Source organism: Pararge aegeria, chromosome Z, assembly GCF_905163445.1.
Source record: "Pararge aegeria chromosome Z, ilParAegt1.1, whole genome shotgun sequence".
Taxonomy (NCBI): Eukaryota; Metazoa; Arthropoda; class Insecta; order Lepidoptera; family Nymphalidae; genus Pararge; species Pararge aegeria.
In genome coordinates this window covers 20152830-20175505 of record NC_053208.1, presented here as the reverse complement: position 1 = coordinate 20175505, position 22676 = coordinate 20152830, and the positions used below count along the sequence as shown (strand labels likewise).

The 22676-nt window shown below is 33.5% G+C and overlaps 2 protein-coding genes across 7 annotated transcripts in view; one reads left to right on the top strand and one right to left on the bottom strand.

Annotated features, from left to right (window-relative positions):
• The window catches only part of LOC120636213 (coiled-coil domain-containing protein AGAP005037), a 175879-nt gene that overhangs the window by 86500 nt on the left and 66703 nt on the right, over window positions 1-22676 (top strand). For all 6 annotated transcript variants that reach the window (XM_039907581.1, XM_039907585.1, XM_039907584.1 and 3 more), the window contains one exon: window positions 812-883. In XM_039907581.1, coding sequence (XP_039763515.1) covers window positions 812-883 — 72 coding nt within the window. The remainder of the gene's footprint in view (window positions 1-811; window positions 884-22676) is intronic.
• On the bottom strand, window positions 2709-22190 carry LOC120636215. The gene is made up of 8 exons (XM_039907588.1): window positions 22057-22190; window positions 19850-20085; window positions 13964-14084; window positions 5968-6061; window positions 4744-4837; window positions 3818-4459; window positions 3419-3597; window positions 2709-3095 (listed from the first exon to the last, which is right to left on the bottom strand). The coding sequence occupies exons 1-8, from the start codon at window positions 22188-22190 to the stop codon at window positions 2922-2924; spliced, it is 1674 nt and encodes a 557-aa protein (XP_039763522.1). The 3' UTR covers window positions 2709-2921.

Genomic DNA, 22676 nt, shown 5'->3' with positions numbered 1-22676 from the left:
ATAACCATCTATTGATATGAAGAACTAAGAAGTCGCCCAGCTCGGCAGTACAAGTGGATAAATAGTCAAAAGTTTTGAACTCAAAGGACCGAGTAAATAAGTGCATTCCTCAAACATGATTCGTAAAAGTATGTAGGAAATATTTCTCTCACAATTTCTCATACGTTCTTTGAGCTTTTGCGAATTCTTCAGAGCTACTTTTACTACGTTTATTTTCCTTTGCGGATTTTACCCACATATTCCATATACATACAATAAAATTGAATTTAGCTTTAGTTAGATTACTTACATAATATTCTGTGTAACTGAACAGATTATGTGGATCACTTTTATAAGACACCATGTATGTCATATTTAAATACTAGCTGTTTATAATATAAAATACCGGTTAAATTTATACGGTACGAAGCAATACATGAGCGCAGGATTTCTGCCTGGGCAGCTTCTCTTTAAATGAGGTAGTTGTTGAGGTGTTGTTTTTTTTTTTATACTACTACAAGTTAGCCCTTGACTGCAACCTCATGAGTGATGATGCAGTCTAAGATGGTATTGGGCTAACCCGTTAGAGCGTATGGCAGTTATTAAACCCATACCCCTAATCGGTTTCAACGCGACATCGTACCGGAACGATAAATCGCTTAGCCGCACATCTTTGTCGGCAGGGTGGTAACTAGCCACGGCCGCAGCCTCCAACCAGACCAAACATTCATTAATAACTATTAGTTAGTACCTACACGAACTAGGAAAAATAGCGTTCGATTTAATTAAATCTATGTGCATTTTAACCAAGATGTTTTTCTCTTTCCAACAGGAGCAGAGTTATTTCAGTGAGCCTGAAATAGATTCCGACTACCACCACCAGCACGTTCACAACAAGAACAAAGTAAGTTGCTATTAAAAAGAGATTTGTGTTATTGTTACATGTACTGTTTTTATATACTTTCACAGCCGTTTCTGAACTTTATTTCAATAAATATTTATAATATTTAAAATCAAGCGTGTAAACAATTGAAAATTATACTTTTACATATTCGAATTATATCTCGGAAGAGATGCACCATGAGATATAGATGTCACGCCTAACAGTGTTAATAAACCGATGGTAGCATATTAAATTAATGTTACAAACTGTTTTAATGAGTAGATAACGGAACTAGGTTGTGCATAATTTACAGTATTATTTGTTATTCACTAACTTTAGCTTTTGTTTATCTGGATTTTATATAGATAAAGCACCTGGATTTTTAGCTTCGATACTGCGAGAAAGAAAGACCAATCAACTAAAACAATTTCGCTTTTTATAATATTGGCATTGAACTAGTATTGATTATGGCGGTTTTACTTTCTTTAAGTTCATATGACAGGAATTAAATATATTACAGTTTATTCCCATAATAGCTGAGAAAAGTGAAGCTTATAATAAATGCCTACTAAATGAGGCGTATACTGGCGACATGAGTGAAATATATTTTTTATTTATTCATGAAAGTCTGATTCGCAAGTAATTTAAAAGAAAAATCAATCCGGAATAAGGCTTAATTATTTCACTTTACGTCTCATGTCTTATAATGAAAAATAAGTCGCAATCTCAGTCTTGCATAAGCATAAGATCGTTGATGAACAGTTATTATGTGCTTGTCTATTACTCTCTGTCGTATTAGAAGTAGAATGATTCGGTTTAGCTACTGATATCTGAAGCAAACATTTAGGTTAGCAAATTTTCTCAATCTGTTGTAGAGACCCGCTGGCTGGTACAAAATTTTAGCTAGTTGAAAGTTAAGACAGGTGGTATTTGACCTGCAGATGGGCACGAGGCCTAAGAAATAAACAGTATCTAATCAACAATTCAATAATTAGATTTCGCAGGCTACTAAAACTCAAGGAAAAAATAACAATTTCTATGGTTAATTTTGTTCGCTTTAGTCAATTTCCGTGCCTCAAAAGGAAAAAAGAAATCATAGGATGATTCCTTTGATCGTCCGTCAGTGTGTCAGTCTGTCAAGACCCTTTTTCTCACGCACGTAAAGAGGCATGTAGTATACATTAATATCAAATAAGGCCATATTGCATTTATTTCTTGGATATTAAAACCTATTGGGTAGGTATTTCCGCAATTTGGACCTGGTTTCATGAAATTTAGCAAGAAGCTAAACAGTAAGTAAAGGGAGAACGGAAACCTCAGTGCACGAGTCCGACTGACTGTTACCTGGTTTATATTGTATATTTCAGTACCTTGTTTCATTTGATTTGAATCTAAATTCAATCGTTGGTAGAACGCATTTCACAGGATAAATTACAGCGTCTTCGCAGGTAAGTTTTGTTTTCTTTTTTACTACCCCCCCTTTATTGATTATTTTGTTTCCTCCACTTTCTATTTCAGCATTTCTTTATCTTTAAGGATTGATCGTGTTTTAATGCATTTAGATGTGCACATAGCTAATAAAAAAGACAAATACGTACTTTATATTATTTACTAACATTCATGGTAACAAATATTCACATTAACCTTAAATATAACTATAAACAAATTACAACAGTAGAAGTTGAAGTTATCTTAGGGCTACAATAAATAAAATAACACGAGATGGCAAGTTTTATGAATACACATTCCTTCCACAAACTTAACCTGATTATGATAAACGAATGTGGAAACTTGAAATACCAAGCAAATAAAAGCTTTATGCCTATATTTAAAATTTTGGCTTTTACAAAATTTACTTATCTTAAGCAGAATATTAATACTTTTGGGTCGTAAAGCAACAAATCTTAATAAGAACCCAAAAAAGAAAATTAAAGTCGTGTGTTTAGTACTTATTCCTAAAAAAATAACGGTATAAACTGAAAATGGAAGTTGCCCGTTGTACAATTCGCTCAACTGCCAGAATTAACTAGTAACTTGACTTTTTTTGGAAGATAACAATTTAGAATGCTCGACATATCGGCAGGCCTTTGTAGTAATGAGCGCCGCTAAAAAGTTTTTTCGATGTACTTCTCCAGGAAAGAACAAGTGCCTTCTTAAAGGGTTCCGGAGTGCATCCGCTGCATACTTGCATTACCGCCTTGACTTCAGCCTCCGCAGGCTCTCTATCGTCGACCTGTAAAAAGTTGAAACGTTCTCTTAACCCGGATCAGGAGTTTATTTTTGTATATACCTATCTCGGAAAAAATTTACAAAAGCGAACTTAATGCCTTGAACTATTTTCTTCCGGTTAACCTTGATAGACGTGGAAAGTGAACAGGCTTTTTTCATTCCATAAAGTGAATTATTTTAGTTTTCGTACGTTGTCAATAAGCAGAAATCGACTTTATCAAAAATTACTACGACTTTAGGTACGGGATCGCATTCTCAGCATCTTCAGCCATTTTTGTTTTTAAATTTTAATAGAAAAATATCAGTGTTTAATAAAGAAATACTTACACTTGCTCTTTGCAAGTTTTGTACGGGTAGATTTCCAACTACCCCAGCAAGTCCATCAAGCAAAGATTGTTGGAATAGAACATCATCGTCTGTTTCATCGAGTAAATCCGAGCTCAATAGAGCTTCGTCAACAATAGACCCGTCCGACAGCGCTACAAGGCCTCGTTTATCTTTTCTAGCTGTAAACCACACATACAAAATTAATGCATTATTTTATGAAAATATACTCGTACAACGTGTCTTGTATATAGGGTTATATGAGAGCATGTTGTGACCTCGTAACAAATAAACTATATTAACAATTAACTTGCCATTAACTTGCCAAAGTTTACAGAATGAAATTCTGACTGACATATGTTAGTCAAGATTATGTTAATAATGATTAAAATATATACCCACCGCCGCTTAATTCTTCCGCGAGTTCTATTTCAGGGTTATCTCTTTTATCGCGTTTTTTTGAGTCTCTCTTAAAAACATTGTGTCCAGAAGTATCGTCTATGTATTGAACATTAGCCGGATTTATCAGAGATCCTGAAAGGACTACAGAAGTTCCCTTTGATTGTCCAAATGGCCTAGTTTCATATCTTTGACCTTGCCCAATTTGACTCACAGTTAGACCAGCAACAGGTATTGAAGGAGAAGGAATGTTTCCATTTATTTGATTTAATGTGGACACTGGTTGAATGTGGTTGAGAAGTTGCTCGGATACTAATCGGTTGCCAAATTGGCCATTAGCGTACTCCTGTTGAAGCTGTATACCATTCGGAAGCTGAACAGGGACTGTTTGTTGTGTAGGACGGGCCAAGTTGAGGTTGGCAGGTCTTTGCAGTTGACCTCCAATCAAAAAGTTTCCATTGCCAATAGGCGTCGCTTGCGGTGGTGGTGGCTCTGTAGCGGCTTGAGTTGAAGCCTCAAGCGCTGTGCCATCGTGCTTAAAATGATGCGCGTGATGATGCTTATGGTCTCTGTGAGCTTTGCCAGCCGTGAGCGCAACATTATACAATTGCAGCATAGTAATTTCTCCAATCAATCCTGACTGTTCTGGAAATAGGCAACCAAATTAATCCACATATCTTCTCAATACTGTTCAATCGTTAGCATAATTCGTAATTCAAATGTATGTACACAAATCTCTTCACTTAACTAAATATAGCTTAAAGTAAGTGCTCTTGCATCAACCATTGTATAGATCACAAGTTGTAGATCTGGCAATTAAGATTATTTAAAGCAACAGTGTAAAATAGCCAAATTAGCAACATCTAAAAAATGCGTATTGTTTAATGTGTGTAAAGATGAACTTATGAATGAGAGGATTCTATACATACTTAGAATTGGCTCCGAGCCGTCTTTTGTGTATAACAAAGATTGCTCTTGTCCACTGACAATAGTACCGCCACCCTTTATGACATGACCGACAAGCTGCAAGAAAAAAACCTAGTTAAATAATATTCTCCAGGCAACTAATAAAACGCTTAGTAATAAAAACCAGGGGCAAAATGCTTAACGTCAAAATGGGGAAAGGGACGCCGAAATTTCCCCATACGCAGTTTCCGTTTGTCTATTTCGCTTCGATAATCCCTCGATACTACTCGAAAAACTATCAACTAGAAATTTATCTGCAGTATAACTAACTTTAACATATAAATATCTCGTAGTATGAGCTCGATAAATACTGAGTATTTTAGTTACAAATTAAGTTAAACATTTATACTTTACAGACAAACACTGCGGAATTAGGCTATCAGCCCAAAATCGGCTCTAAAATTTATTTGAAAACAACATATTGTAAATTGTTACTATTATTATTTCAAACGTATTTTTTGGGATGACAAGCGCAGTCAAAACAACTTTTCGAAGGACTTCGTTGATGATGATTAAAAACTTCATCTCAGCAACGAGACAGGCATAATAAGTAACTACTTGATAAAGAAACGAGAATACTACTGTGAGTAGTTGTAGAAGCGTCGAAAACGTTTTCATACAGTTGCAACAAGTGTGCTGTGTTTATTTATCACATGGCCATAAATATGTGGTGAAATTATTTATGGTTACTTTTTAGCTGATTTTGCAGTTGACCCCGATAATATGATTGTAGTATATTATATTAAAAAAATGTATTATAAATAAACATCCTGTGTAACATCCTGCCGAGCGGAAATCAAATGTGATATAATATAGAAAAGCAAAGATTCAATTTCCGGTGCTATATGACTTCCGGTACGAAGATAGGACAAGTTCTTAGAAGTTATCATAAATAAATCGCAATCCTAAGTACGAACATATTTTGTTTAGTTATTGATCGTATATAGCTCTTGTTTTGGAAATAAATATAGTTTAGACGTCAGTAGTTCTGCCTTAAAATAGGATCCAGTTGGCCAATACAGTACTGACCAAATACACTGTAAAAAAGACAGATATTTCAACAAAAACATTAGTGGAGGAAAGCTGTACAACTTAATGTGTTTTATCTTAACGTAACGAAAATACTAGCAAAAAGGGATTAATTACTTAAAATAAACCCTAAAACTAGAAAAATTGTTTAAACTTACCCTATTATGAAAGCCTCTGCCAACACGTTCAGCGTTTACCCAAATTTGCCATTCGCCAGTTTTTCCGTTCCAAGACTGGCATGAATGATACCAACTGCAAACATAATACGAGCATTTGTATCCGTTTTAACGATTATCCACCGAATAAATAACTCATCATTGGCTCAAATTAACGAATGCTAATTTGAGCCAATGATGAGTTTTATAACCGAGTTCTGCTGTTCCCTTAATAGGTCTGAGTCGGACAATCTCGTGGTTCGAAATTCTAAATAATGCTTTGAAAATTATATTTTTCATTAAACTATTATTCATGTATAACAACATTTATCCTAAAGAGTATGATAAAATTGTCTCTGTGTATAATAAAAACTGAGTATGAATAAATATTTTTAGCTAATAGGACAATATATTAATAAGATGCCCCTTGATGCACCTCTCCTCATCTGTATTTTTAAATGAGAATTATTTTTTCAGAATACGATGTAAATGCAAGCACGTCATGCATGGGTTGCTAAACAAATAATAACCAATTCGAAATAGTCTGGACCTTAATACTACATGCCGCATGCCAATATATAGACACATATATATTTTCATAAAATTATTTAAGACTTCTTTCTTTTTAGATGTATTTTAAAATTTCAGAATGTTTGAATCATAAGATAATCACTTTTAAATCATAAGTGTTTACGATAGTAATTATATAAAGTATCGATTTTCAAAATATTCATGTTATCAGTAGAGGTATTCAAGTAATTTTAAATTAAATTAGAGAAGGATTAGGATTTTAATGGTAGAAGGCTAAAGGCCTTTAGCTTAGAAGTTAACCAGTAGACGTTGCGTATGCATATATACATCTTAATTATTGTTCCTGTAATTTAAAATGTAGTTTAATTTTTTTATAGTTAGGTCTTGTAGATGAGAATTACGATTAAGACGTTTTGAATCTGTAGATGAGAATTATAAGTCTCTACGATATTTATATCTAGTATCAAGTTTAAATCTACTCATTCTACCAGTAGAGCTGTTCAAGTAGTTTTCAATTAAATTAAAGTACTTAGTGATAGTGACTTAGTTAGTAGTTTTGTTCCTTACATTTTTGCTGATTTTTAATGATTGGAGGCTGAATACCTCTAGTTTTGTAGTAATAAGTAGACATACCGTATGTATTCGATATGTTTAAATATAAGCTGATAAAATTGTAAACATCTTCTGTCTTATTCCTGCTATTTTAGATGTAATTTCTATTTTCAGTAGTTAAGTAATTGTAATTAATTGTCCTTTACCTAGTTATCAAAACTAATATTTCGAAGTTTCTGATAAATTAAATATTCATTTTTAATGTCCCAAGCCCATCGATATCCCGGTAAATTAGGCGTTGCTAAATCATTTTAAATTGCACTAAATTGGTGCCCAACTCATTGATTATTCTGAAATACTAACTGCCATTGGACTTTGGGAATTTAGTGCACTAAGTCATTTAGCAAAACCTAACTAAACAGATTTTTTTTATGAATTGTTTCTTAGTTTAAATTAATAAAATTTTGAATACCAAATAATGTATAGTTAAGAATGTGAGAACAGTTAAGATATAAAGTCAACGTCACAATTGTTTCGTAATGCATTTGTCTTTAGTAAAAAAAAATGCAGTTACAAGAAGGTAACTATTTTTAATTTCGTTTATAACGAAATCTGCACTTGTAAAATGAATTCTCTAGAAAAAAGTCTTCGTTTCTCAGGCCATCAATATTTAATTTAAGTCAAGTTTTCAAAACTTCATATATTGGCGAACAATTATTCAAAAAAATTAAGGTTTGCAATTATCAGATAAAGTTTACATCCTAATTATAATTTGATGACTGTGTTTTCAAATTAAAAAAAAACCTAATTGAAATGTTCTTACCTTTTTAAACAGCACTATTGGCAAGATGTATAAACACTGTTTGTAGTTAGAAGCTTGCTACTAGTGCTATATTCACAGACCGATTACGATTGTCATAAAACGTACAATTAAATATGAATAGTAGATGGCTTAAAATTGGGGTAATGCAATGTGTTACATAACGGCTGCCGGCATAAATCCCAAGCGTAACGAGGAGGGATGCAGTTGGAGCGTTCCAAAGTATATTTTTCAAGACCACAACTATTAAAAAGTTTTGACCAAAATTTTCAATAACCTAACGCTATGGTTCGCGCTATAGGGGCTCTGGCAAGTGAAAGAGAGTTCGCATTCATCGAAACGAGATAGCAACATTCGAAAACGATGTGCACGACGTCGTCTGTAACGTGCGTCGATGCAAGATAGCAATACTATGATGAACAGATTGTTCTTCAGATGCTGGTTCTTCTTTATTCAAATCACATCATCATCCATCGGAGTAATGCATTTTATTACAACATTTCAACTTACGAATGTAATAAAGAACACATCTAGATAACAGTTTCTGAAATATGGCATTTTCGATCGAGTGATGTGAAAAACATGTTTGATTGTGCGTTTTATTTTAATAAATCCTATTATTGTAATAAGACAAAGAAAAATGTTATTTGATATATTCCTGTTTATTATCTACTACACTTAGGACTTAATAAAAATACTCTTAAATATATGAATCAAGTATTTTTTTTTCAACGGGGTTATACCAACCCTACCTAATGATTTATAAAACTCCACAGTTATATAATTAATTTAATTAATACAGTAATTGGCACTCTTATTATGAGTTTTGCACGACAAAGTCGTAGTCGTTTTCATAGTGGCGTATTGTAAGGCAACCTGTACTCTGATTCTCCATGGCATTACAATTTCACTGCGCACAAAATGCATTTTATACCTCTTGATACAAATACTGATAATTTTACTGTGAACAATTGGAATGTAATAAAGAATCAAGAGTTCGGAAAAAACTTTTAACCACAAATTGTGTTGTAAAAATCCGACAGACATAAATTTACACCACAAGAATAGTATTTCTTTTTATGTAGCTACGCCATGCAAAGATAATAAGGTGTCAGTAGCCTATTCCGGTGAATTCACATCTAATGATAACTATTCTATTTATTCGCACCTGTGATAGAATAATAATTTTTAAATTCCTAACATAGCCCATCCCTTATATAAGTACGCCATTGCGTACATAATTAACGTAAAACTTTAACGTCAGAGTAAAATTGACTGAAAGTTCCTTGTTTTAGAGCTTAATTTCATATACATCGCTACATCCACCGCTCCTAACTGGACGTTGTGAAATTAAAATCAGTATCATAGAAAGGATGGCATCATAACGAGGAACACTTTCCTTTGACGTTACATTAAGGCCCGTATAAATTATCAGACATCGAGCTAAGACCAGGTCATCCAGTTCGGTCTTAAGCAAACAAGGACCGATGCTTGAGAACTAAACTCAAGGTCGGATTATTTATACCAACCTGAGTAAATTAGGGTACAGATTTCGAACAAATAACTGTCGACTGGTTGCTTGCGAACCATAAGCGTTTCCTAGATGTAACGCTCAAGGTTATTGTAGTCACTATATCATCATTATCCTCGTACTCAATGATCATTTAAGTATATTTGGATCGCTCATCGTGGCGTCGCAGCTTGCATCTTAGTACATCGAGCTCAACATAATATAGGAAATGGTAAGGCAAACTACAAACTTTGATCTGGCGATAGTTTAGTCAGTGGCTTGAAAGTTATAAACAACAAGCGTGTGGTCAGTTCATTTCAAAACTCTCACTAACACTATCGGCCTATCGATTAGTTTGTGGCATACGAAGGGTCGTATGTCCTTCGAGAGTGGACGTAAGAACATTTTTATCCAACAACACATCTCTTAACAACTTTTATATCTATACAATGAGGCATCTTTATCTTGATTGTCACATAACAGGCTCACTATAAGAAAATATATTTCTTTTAATAAAGATGATAGGAAAACAAACAGTTTTTTTTTTTTTAATAAATCAGACAGTATTATTAATCAGTTAGGGGGAAGCGTATTTTGATAAAAAGGTTGTCTCGTCCACATAATGTAGAAATAAACGCAGGTTTTTGTTAAAAGTTGACGAAATCCGAACGGATTGTCTAAAAATTTTTAAAATAACATCCAATAGATATGATTGTTAAAAATAAGATGGTCATAAAATTACAATCACATTCAGTTATATGTTGCTAGACTTAAAAAGATCGAGACTACCATAGGCTAAGTATCCACTCTATCCATAAAAGCAAAACTAACAAGTTATAGCATTACATGCAATGAACAGTAGGTCTCCAGCTATCGTTCATCATCATCATCATTCTCAGCCACAAACGCATTTTTAATACATTCGATAACTGAAGAGAGATTTGTAAGAAAAAATCTTCTGTCACGTCCTGACTAGTCCTGATATGATAAATAATAAAAAATCTTTTAACAAGTACCTCCTGTTTAATTTTACTACTCAAATAGATAAAAATGTGCTTGAACACAAAAATATAAAAGAGAATTAAGGGTCACAGGTGCAAGTCGTTTCAAGCAAATAGTAAACAAATCCAGTAAAATAATATATTAGAATTATTTCTTAAAGTTAACCCGATACTTAAATAATCGCTACCTTAGAGACGAGTTTGTTACCTGAAACCACCAGCCTGCATTTGATCAATGGTTTAGTGTTTACCCTACTATCATGCTAAAGAAAGACTGCAAAGTTGTAAGGTGATGATGATGAAAATAATATAATTTGTTCACGGGGGCGTTTGGACTAAGCCCTTGTCCCAAAAGCCCACCCAAGTCTGAAACTTCGATGTCATCCTCCCATCTTTCGCGATCGCCTCACCTCCCCGATGACACTGTTACAACCCTTAAAGTGGTTTCAGTTACTATCGAAAATTTAAACCGATGCAACTGATTCCTGACAGAGACAAATAAATATTAAATTTCACTCTTTGAAACTACAAGTGGATAATTTAGTAAGTAAGAGATTACATTCAATAGTCTATTCTCGTATTATCCCATAACGGATATTGGCAGATTTTTCATTTTTGATGTGCATCACATTTTGACATGACAACGTCTTATAATTCGATGGAGCCGGCTGCACGCATGAAAAAACATGACTTATGCGGCGTTACCTCGCTCTGAGGCGTTCCATTCAAGGCTTGAAGTGCAAGCGAGAGCGCGGAACGAGCGACAAAAAGGCACAGTCGGCCTCCGCGTTCGACATCTGTCTCTCTCCTACTTGAGTGAGCGATGCGTCCGCGTGGACAGCTTCTATACAATAAAACATTTACATGTTTTCGGCAAGGATGAAGTGCAGTGAAAAGTGAATGTGGTGTCAATTGTTTATAGCAACGATAATATCTATCAAACAAATAAAATTAAAATTTTCTTTTGAAAAATGCAATTCCATCAGTATTTCTTACGACGTTGTCACGTTCAACTATCGTCAGTAAGCCGACCTTACAGACAACCAATTTTTTTAAATGAAAAGCAGCCTATCGAAGCCCTGCAAAGATATCCAATATTACAAAATTTAATCTAGAATATCGAATGTTGCGGGCACATATTTCTTTATGACTCTTTTGACTACAGCGGATCTAGGACTTCTTGGTTGTGGATAGGGTTTTTAATTTATTTTTAAAATGTGCATTGTTGTCCTGGTTTTTATTCTTTGAGTACAGAGATAGATTTTTTTATTACAAGCTCCTAACCGGTTATCGGTAAAGTTAGTCTAACATAATATTTAAATATACTGAACTAACTTTTTTGGTACCTGACATAAAAAAATCTCTCCTTTACTGAAGTGGCAAATACGTACGAAAATTAATTTCTGTGAACTACTAGCGACGTGCTTTACATTTAATTTGTCGGCACACGACGTAAATAGATGTATATATTCTAAAGCCATCACCTAAAAGATCTGGATAAAAAATATGTATCTACCTTAACAGAAGGTTTTTATTTACTTTTTTTGTGATTTATACCGCCTAATATGATGTTAACCTTACTTAATACGTTATACTCCTTAATTTTCAATTAGGCAGACAGCAGGGTTATAAACCAATACATTTTTCCATAAAAAAACAATTATTTTTAAATTTTTGCCCCGTAAAAAGAACACTGAACTTACGAGTATATTATGTCGTAAGATGAAAAATTACAATGTCGTTTAGCTTCTCGACCTACCGTGAAATTTCACATTCACTTGATATCAATTACCATACTTTTGTAACACCGCATTGGCTGAATCCTATAGATTTCTTGTCCTAAAATAATGGATAGGCACTCTACAATTCACACGGCAGTTGAACCGCAAAATTCTTTAGCTTTTTCTTAACATTTTTTAAATCACATTGGATTACTAGCTATAAAAATTTTGATTAGTCCCTAAATGGAAAGACCTATTTCCAGCACCTAAATCTGTTCCATGAATTATACGTTATCAGGTCACATACCTACGATAATATGACATCTAATTTATAAAAGCAAAGTTTTAAAAACACTGTTAAAAAATCTTTTCATATTATAATAAAAAAAATATCAGGGTGATTTAAGCGGATGCCCTCGACTCCGGCCGTGTAGAATTAATAATTTCCCGGGTTCTTGAGATGAACTTACTTATGCCTTTCTCCAGAAAGGCAGCTTCCGGCAAATTTTAATTTCCTTAAGATCAGTTCGATAGTTCAAACGTCATAGACTTTGACTGAACTTGTACAATGACAATCACACATTATAATTTAAAGTTATTAGATGAGCAAGCTGGTTATAGCTTTTACTTTTATTTATCGATTACTTACTCCTTTATACTATAATAGGACTTTTCTATAAGCTTACGTTTAATACAAACTGTGAACTTTATAAGTGATATCTCCAAGATGGGTAGTTTATTGTAGACTTGTATGCAATTTCCTATAAACGAAATATGAATTTAATGTAACCTAGTATATTGCACTGTAAGCTTATTCTTACTCCTAACGTTCAAATTATTGCAGTCACATCTTTTCATTAAACACTTATACTGTCATTATTTTAAAATCTTTAAATTTATCTCTCAATTACTCTCTTGCACCCATTTTGTAGATCGAGCGGACAGCCCTCTTCTGCAGCACGAAAATAGTGCTAATATTAGCAGCATTACCCCATAGTTCCACATGACATAATAATGTGAAGGTAACTATAATAGACCAGCCTAGCAGTTTCTACGTCGGTCATATGGTGTATCTTCTTTACAGCATAGGCAGCAGAACTCAGCCTGTTCGATAAATTATTTACATGAGGGCCCCATTGAAGTTTAGCATCTAACGATATTTCTCGAAAAACTGTCGTATCCATCAGAAAATTTTCTTATTATTAAGTAATGGTTTTCACGTGTTTAACATTTGGTAAAGTGACTTGTTTTTTTTCCGTTAAGAACCAAATTATTAGGTTCAAACCACAAAACCACTTTAACGAGAGAGTTGTCTACGTCGTCAACTGATTCACGTCGATTTATTTTAAACTTGGTGATGTCAGCAAACAGAACTATCCCGTGTTTGTCCTCGGCAAGGTTACTATAATTATATCATTCTACTAACTATTATAAAATATGGTACATACTTCTACTGATAATTTTAAATGCATTTAACTTTCTAACTCATTTATCAATAATTTAAAATAAAATCTATTGATTAAAAATAAAATCATACGTTACAGTTATCTTCTTTTACATGACACATGTAAAAGAAGAAAACAATGTACCTACTTTAATCGTTTTTACATTACGTATACGTACTGTTAGTTAGAATAAAAACTTTGCTCATTTTATTGATGATTTTAAATTTAAATGTAACTTTTCAGTTTACTTTCCAGTTTTGTAATATTTGAAATTCGAATATCGGTTCGATATAGAGGTCGTTGAAAATCCGAGCATGTCCTATCTGTCGCGCAAAAATGTATGATACAATAAAGTTTGTTATGTTTTAAGCTGGTATCTCCAGTTATATCATATATTTTTAAAATATAGTAAGACTTACGTATTAAGCTTCAGCGGATAGTTGAGTCTGAAATATGTTTGTCCATGCACTGCCGTGCTGAAGTAGCTAGCCTCTTTTGTGTTTGATACCATCACAGAGATCTCCTTCGGACTGTCTCCAACTGAAATGATAAAATTACCTTTATATTTTGTTTGATAGCACAATTCCTGAGGTATGATATGAAACCTATTAAACTTTTACTCCTAAGAGGGGATGAAAGTTTATAAAAAGAGATGTAAATTGTAGGTTGACAACTAAAAAAAATATTTACGCGCACGCGTTGATGCTTTGAAGTGAGTTCTTTGAAATCTTTTGAGGTGAATTATTTTGTGTTAGTATATTACTTTCAAAAGAGGTAACCGATATTACATTTCCGAGACAGTAAATTGAAACCTTTAAAAGCGCATTCTACATGACTGGTTAAATACTATTTACATTTCGGAATGGAGATGTTAAATATAATTTCATATGTAAATGTTTTAAATTTGAATGTTCATAATTATTTTTGAAATTTGAGTGACAGTGAAATTTTCCATTTAGCACTGAAGCGCTATTGTTAATAAGGTAGATGTTGTCTGTATTGACCAAACATACGAGTACATAACTCGCATGTCACACTTAAACTGGCCTGTACTTTAAATTGAATTTTATCTCTGTTAGTCAAAAAGTCTAGAATTATTCTCAGCGTGCTGACTTGTGAGGGTTTTAGCAGTTAATTAGTAATGTTATAAAATCTCGGGGCACAACTAATAAGTATATCCACCAGTATAGAAAACTAAATTGTATTGTTATTTATGAATTGAGACAAAATGGAACGATGCTATGCAGTTATGGTAAACAGGTACCAAATAGCCTTACAAAACAAGCGTTCTTACGTAATAATGTTATCTAAATGAATATGTAATCTTGGGCGGCAACGGAGTCAAAGATTGCGTTTCAATAATGCAGCTTCAACTAAATTAATATTATCAAGTATCTACTTATTACACCAGAAGTGGCCCGCGTGATTTCTTTACTACAGGTATATAAACCTGTTAACTGTGTATGTATTCACAATTGGTAAATGCGATCACTCTAACGCATAGTAAGAAAGCAATAATTCCAGTGAAAGGGAGTAAGGAGGAAGGAATTTAAGCGTACAATGCAGTGCAACACTTAGTTTCTGTATTTATATGTTAATAAGGTAGATGTTGTCAGTATTGATGTATTAAAGCGTTATATAAGTCTGAATTTTTGTCTTTTGTTCGAAAGCTTTTGAAGCTAAGGGTCTTGTGAAATAAATTACTTTATGAACTAAAAGTTAGGTAAGTCTTAGATTTACCCCAAAATTTCATTTTTATAGTGAGACTTTAAAAGTGTGCGCCTAGTAGGCGGAGCATTTTTACTTCGGCTTAGGAAATTCTGTTTGTACCCGGTATCGATCATAAATTCTTGAAAGTCTCAAACTTATAAATTATGGTCTAAAAGACTCTTGGTGTTTGTATTAAAATACTGCAGCATCTAGGTTTTATTGTCTGTGGCCTTTATTTTATTCTACAGACTGTATAAATGTAACCTAGAGTTAATTTCTTTCGTATGTAGTAAGTAAGTAGGGTATAAGCTCTTGCTTTAATCTAACTAAAAGCCTGCCGTTGAATGTCTCTTAATAACTCTTCTCTGAGACTATATCGTATCGGGCAAGGCTTTAATCCATGGTACATGCCACCTAATAGCTCCGGTCACGATTTCAAGTAAGTTGTGCAATTGGTACTTTAACTGTCGCCTGCATTTTGCAATATGTTCCAATAAGTAGGGTACATTTATCACATGAATAAATCCGATCAGATGATCAACGTATACAATATTGAATGTTTAAATGCTTATTATGCACGGGCTTTTCACATCACTGACTTAGAAAGACACGTGTCATGCAGAATGACGTCAGATTCAAATTAGTGTCGTGATGAAATAATAATAATAATAATAATATTTCAGAAGGCAAACGAGAAGGCATCATCTCGGCGTCGCTATAGACGATTGTGCACTTCTTTTCACAAAATGTTAAGCTCCGGTGGACATATTATGGATTATAAAAATATATAACACTAATAACTGTTAATGTACTTGTAAGAAAACAATGTAATGTAAAGAAAATCTTTTTTTTTTAATTTAGACCGTTAAAACATACCAAAAAATCACTGTGATCATCGTAAGATACCTGTATACCAGAAAGTTCTCAGAGAGTAGAAACTGATGATTATGATGAATGAGAATCTGTCTTGATATAAACTATTATTTGCACTTGATTCTGTAGGACAATAATTTACCTAACTAACACTGCTTCTATGACAGACGAGCCGGCCAAGAACGTACGTAAGTGCGAAGTCAATTATTAAATCTACATACAGTCTCACGATACTCATGAATGTATTTCAGATCGAATGTCATATTGAAGGACGCAATGAAAATACAAAACTGTGGTGGTCAGGTTGTGGTACTATACAATTCTACAGGCTAAAGAAGTTTGCAATTTCATATTGAGACAGACAAGTGACTTGAAACTTAGTATCACGAGTTTGTTTGACTTGCGTCGAATATTGAAGCAAGTACCTCATACGCGGTACGTTACAATTTTACATAATTTGCTATTATTACATAACATAGAATATTATCGGAACAAACTATTTGACTTAAATCACAATTATTATTCACACTATGATATCTCCTGATGTACTTTAGCTACTCGTATGTTTGATGTAAGAAAATATATTACTCTATAAGAAAAAAAGGACTTATAGCTGATCCCCGGTAAAAACCTACCTCTATACTGAACTTTACATAAGCTTCTGATCGAGCTTTTGTGCTCGCTTTATTTTTGCACAAACCATTGCTTCGTAGTGCACCACGTAACCTACTATGCAGGTTTTTGTCTGCACCCATTTATTCCCTATATGAAATCACTAAATAAACTACACAACATTTTTACTCAGCTCGATAGTTTAAGTAGAATACTCGTAAGTTCGAGTGATATGTGTATGTCTGTGAATTTTATTGTTTTCTGTTTTATATAGAGCGTTAAATTTTATAGCGTTTTTATTCAAAGGTGCTTTTTAGTGGTGTGTTTGATGAATACTAGCTGCTTCCTCAGCTGAAATAGGGATTTCAGTCATACTATTGATATTTAGATTACTTCCGCTTATCTGATACACTTCGATGAATCACTAATTGGATGGATTGCATTTTAATTGGTTTTCCTTTATAAAACATCTTGTTTATTCATACAAAGACACACAAAGACAAAGTGCGGATATTGTCGTCAGGTCCTATTAATATATTCAGATTTATGATATTGACATCTTAGTCAATATTATAAGGCAGTTATAACCATTGACGTCACGCATGAACGGGATTTAAGTTCCATCGTGTTTAAGGGTGAAAGAGAGAATATTCATGACGGGCGCCAAAGCGATTACCATTAAATTTCAATAAAGTAGACGTATGGAACCATACTTAAACGTTGCCTTTTATTAAGCTTATAAAAAGTATATACTTTTACACGTACTTATTCTGCCGATCTACCTGCTCGTCCTGGTTCTTTGGTATGATTAAATTATTTCTTCTGATCTTATAACTGAGTCCTATGAATCTCTCAGGGGCAGATAGGAACACGGTATTGCAACGGTTTAAGGTTATTTATTATCGCGGAAAATAGGTAAAAGGCTAATAAAATTCAATATAATAAAAATATTTAATTGTTTGGAGTAGTAACTTTTTCAATACTAATTTAAAAACACGACAGTAACATATTCGATATACTTTTCTTAAATATTTTCTCTAGTAGGTACGTAGGCAGGCTAAAAATTATTTGTGCTTGTAAAGTTCTATAATTGAATGCATGATGAAGTAGAAAGTGTAATGATAGAAGCTGAATAAGTATCTAATAAATATAAGATTATTACTATATTAGATTATTTTTGCTAGCTAAATAAATTATAATACATTCAGTATTAAAATAATTAATACTTCCGTTTCCATAACTAGATAGAATCATTTGTTCTGAACATTTATATTGGCAGCGACTCTAGTCTGCGAACTAGCATGAATGCCAGTATGGAGCTCTTGATGGTACACAAACCTACATAACTTGTGTGTTTTTCTCATACCTAACTAAATTTGTGATTTTATCTTCACGGTTATTATTACTTCTTAATCACTAACCGTAAAACGTCTGAGATGAAATTTTTCTGATTACCTACCAATAAAATTACGTCAGTCGCAACGTGGTCGTCCTAATAATGAAATGTGCATATTTTCGGAAAATCGTTTGAATCGTTAAATTATTATGGTATTCTACGTATATCTGTCTCAATAAATTATATGATGAAAGATAAATATCTATGAAATATTCATACATCTTTATTCAATAGTACCTTTATATCAAAATCTTTTTTATGGTCAGAATTTATTTTTGACGTGACAACGTCTTATAAATTCGTTTGCCGGGTGACACTTCAAGAAACTGCGTTACGCTCCGCTCACGTTATGCGCTCACAATGAGAGCGAGTGAGAGGCACGCTTCCCTTCCACTCGGGCATGGTTAGCCCGCCTAAGAGCGAGAGAGACAGACATAAAAAGTGAAAGGCACGCGTCCCTTTGTAGTAAACGCTGTTTCATTGTACGCAAATGTATTGCAAGTTATTGTATGTATATTTGTATATAAATACGTATGTATGTGTAAAGGTAAAAATAAAATTTTGTTAATATGAAATTCAGTGCGAGATTCTTTGTATAAATTAATGTTTTAAATATAATTCTTTGTATAAATAAATGTTTTAAATTGTTACTATTATTTCATCCTTCTTCCTACTATACGAATGAATATTCACATTAAAATTATTTTACCACTCAAAGTCGTTGTCACGTAAAACTTTCGCCCGTATACCGGCTTTACAGGCAACCAATTTTTTTTTATTAGAACTGAGACTCCAAATTACCGCCCCTAAACCTGAAGTTTAAACGCCGGCCATTTGGAGTCATGTGTATTCACATACTCGTCATACCATCCTCATTGAGCTTGATCAATAAACCAAGTCTTGGTGAGAGCGAATTCATTACGAACGAACGCTAATTAAAAACCTGCACAAACCTGCACAAACCTGCACAATTATTTACTTAAATATATATTTTTAATTTGAATGTTCCAACAATGTTTTTTTAAAGTAGCCTTTGAGCTCGAACATTTTCGTAGTGCAAAAACCAAGAGTCAGTTCTTTGACCGTATCCGTACCGAAATTACTGGGCGAGTTTGCAATTTGTATTTACGAAGGTGTGGGAAAAACTACCAAGAATTTAAACTTAATCACCTAACATGTCGGATATGTTTCATGTTTAAATGTGTAACAGGATATGCGAATCGATAAAAAATATATTAACTTTAATTATATACAGAATATGAATTAGTACTACAGAAAGTAATATTCGTTAACACTTTTAATGAGATAACTTCTCTAACTGCGGCGTAGCGTTAAGTTGACTTGGAAAAGGCTTATGTTACATTTACCAATATAGCAACTTCAAGAGCTGTTTGCATTATGGATGCCATATTTATAAATACATATATAAATATATATTTTAAATTTAGTATAGCTATAAAAGTTATTGAAGCTAAAGGTAAATAGAGCTGCAAACATATATAACCATATATTTTTAATTATAATTAGGTGGTCCGATCCAGTTTAATTCGTATTGATTATATTCTAAGTTAACGACTATTCCATATATCGATATTTTAAGTAAAACGAGTATCAACATAACCTCAATAAAAGTGAAATACAAAAATTGTATTTAGTACACACATAGTTTATGACTTTAACGCTTTTATACAAATAGGAGATATTTTAGGCTTACCAGCATAGGAAAACAGCGGATGGTCCTCAGTGTGATTATGGAATTTAGTCCACAGACAGAGCGTGAACTCCTTGAGATTGGGAAGTTTTGTCTGATATTCGACGTATTGGTAGAACAGTTCTTGATTCATTGACACCTTGTAAACGCTACAGGAGTCGGAACCAGATGGAATACTTCCCAGTAATCCAGGCTGTTTGTTATATGTTGGTTTTCGATTAAGTATTTTTAATGAAGGGCTGAAAATTTAATACATTTGCATCAGTCATTATTCAAGATCTTACTAGAAAAGGGATACTTACCTACCTTTACCTACCATTACTTTACATAAGAATCTGAAAGTTAGCTTATAGCCAACATTAAAACAACCAATGTCCTAATAACAATAATATCAGCCAAACTGATGTTATAATATTCTACTGAATTTCATAATAAAACTGCTTTGTTTTAGTTTTTTCGATCCATTCTATGCAAAGGGTTACGCAACATACAGCCAAATTCGTACTGCTCAATGCGTGGCATCTTATATAGAATTTTTTTCATTTCAAAAAAAGAACATTGTCATTCACACGCGTTTCACTGACAGAACGCCGCGAGCTTTACGAAATAAGTACGTTATCGAGAGTATTGTTCGTAAAAATGACCGATTCAAGTTTTGACCACTAGATATTTTAAACGATTCAAAAGGCATTTCCAATAACTACCGGAAAAATCAAGAAAGCCTTATGAAAAAGCATATCAACTTTTAATTAATTTGAAAATATCAAAGGATAGTTAATCATTTTCTCAAGAATTACGTTTTAATAATTGCACTATACAAAATGTCAATTACTACTACAATATACAACTAAAATATACTAAATATTTCATAGTAATCACCCTGTAAAAATATTAAATCAAAAGAAGCATATTTATTTTTCCATACAAACTAATTCTAAACATTCAACATTCATTCATCAAACATTCTAACAAGCATAGTACCTACGCTACGCGATGCATACCTGTATAGCAGATTTAGTGAGTGACAGGGGTCACCTGATTTAAAGATTGCATGTGACGTTAGGGCTGTATCTGATTTTTTTCAGTTAACTCAAAAACACGTTGTATAATTTTTACAATAATACTTATTTTATTTATATACTCAGTAATGGATGATGTTAAGTTACTAGGCCTGGCTGTTTTTCATGTTAGCAGTAAGCTAACTGTTTCAGAATATTTTATATTCATATTTTATTATTATACTATTGACACCCTTTAGTATGTAACAGTTGCATAAATAACTTTTATAATACTGAAAAACGATTGTGCCTGACCTTTTTCGTGAGATCAATTGTAAATAAATGACTGTACCTTCTTACAAAGTTTTAATTAAAAAAAACGTATTTGACATTAGCTACTACTACTTGATGATAGTGTAGTGGGTAAGGCTTCGGCTTTTCGTTCGTGGAGACCGAGCTCAAGCCCCGTAACGCACCACTGACTTTTCGGGCGTGCGTTTTAAATTAAGCAACTTGCTTTAAATGGTGCAGGAAAATATCGTGAGCAAACCTGCATGCCTGTGTTCTCCATAATGCTCCCAACCGCGTGTGAAGTCTACCGATCCGCACTTGCCCTTCTCATTTTGAGAAAAGACCTGTGCCCTTTAGTGGGTCGGTACTGGGTTGATGATGATGATGATGACGTCAAATGGATATATTCATATAGGTGGGTCATATTACCCTCCTGATGACCTTTTATACAACGTGGGGACACTGACTTGTAATAAATATTATAATAATTATAATGTTCCAAATACTTTGATTTATTTACATTTTTTTAAAGTAATAATTTCCCTGTTTCCAACAATTCGAGACGAGGTTAGGTTAGAAGTGCCATTAGCCATCCTCTTCGTGGTTATATATTTTAAACCACTTAGAAAAAGGAGCCACGCGAAATGTCGACTGGAGCCCTTCTTTATCATTAATTTGTTATTAGTTCTGTTTACCAAATAACAAATAAATTTAAACCAATTTCGGAAAATTGCAAAAAAGAAAGAGACGCGCGGTAAAAATTTAATAAAGTCCACTTGACTTCATATCATGGTATAAGGTATACTTTTTATTTTGACATCTTAAATTGGAGTCACGAGTCTTTTAAGACTGTAATGTTATAATCAACCTTGAAATCTATTAATTAACCAGACAAACAATATAATAACACTTCGGGCTTACCCTGCATTTAGCAATCTTTCTGCAGATTTAGCATACGCCGAGTAGACAAGCGGAGAATCCTGCAGAATCGGTTGCCAGTCGCCCTCTCTGGCTAATGCCGCTCCAAACACCACACAAACCAATATTATCCGCATTATCTGCAATTAAAGAAACAACTGATTCAATTAACCTATTAGATAACGATAATAATGAATTGTTTAAGGCAGGCCACTGACGTAATATAGGTTATCATTAATGTCGTAAGTAGGTACGAGTAGGTATCTTAAGAAAGCTTTCGTGGATTGCGACTGAGACGGTCGTACACGCGACCGACGCGTCGTCGTGTCTTTGATAAACTCTATAGAAATGATGTGGGGTGTAATACCGACGTAACAGATACATGCGACTGTCGTTAATTTTTGTATTGTTACAATCGCGACTGTCGCGGCGATGGTACTAAAAAGGGGCGAATTCACGTTACATTTTTTTTTTGACACTATCTCGCATAATATTAAACATATTTTTAACACCAGATTGTTCACGTAAATTCGCTTCTATGCAGTAATAGGCGTTACTACACTCACGTACTTGCATGTTCATCTGAGTCTTCCTGTCACGCATGCGTGTTGCGTAATAGCAAA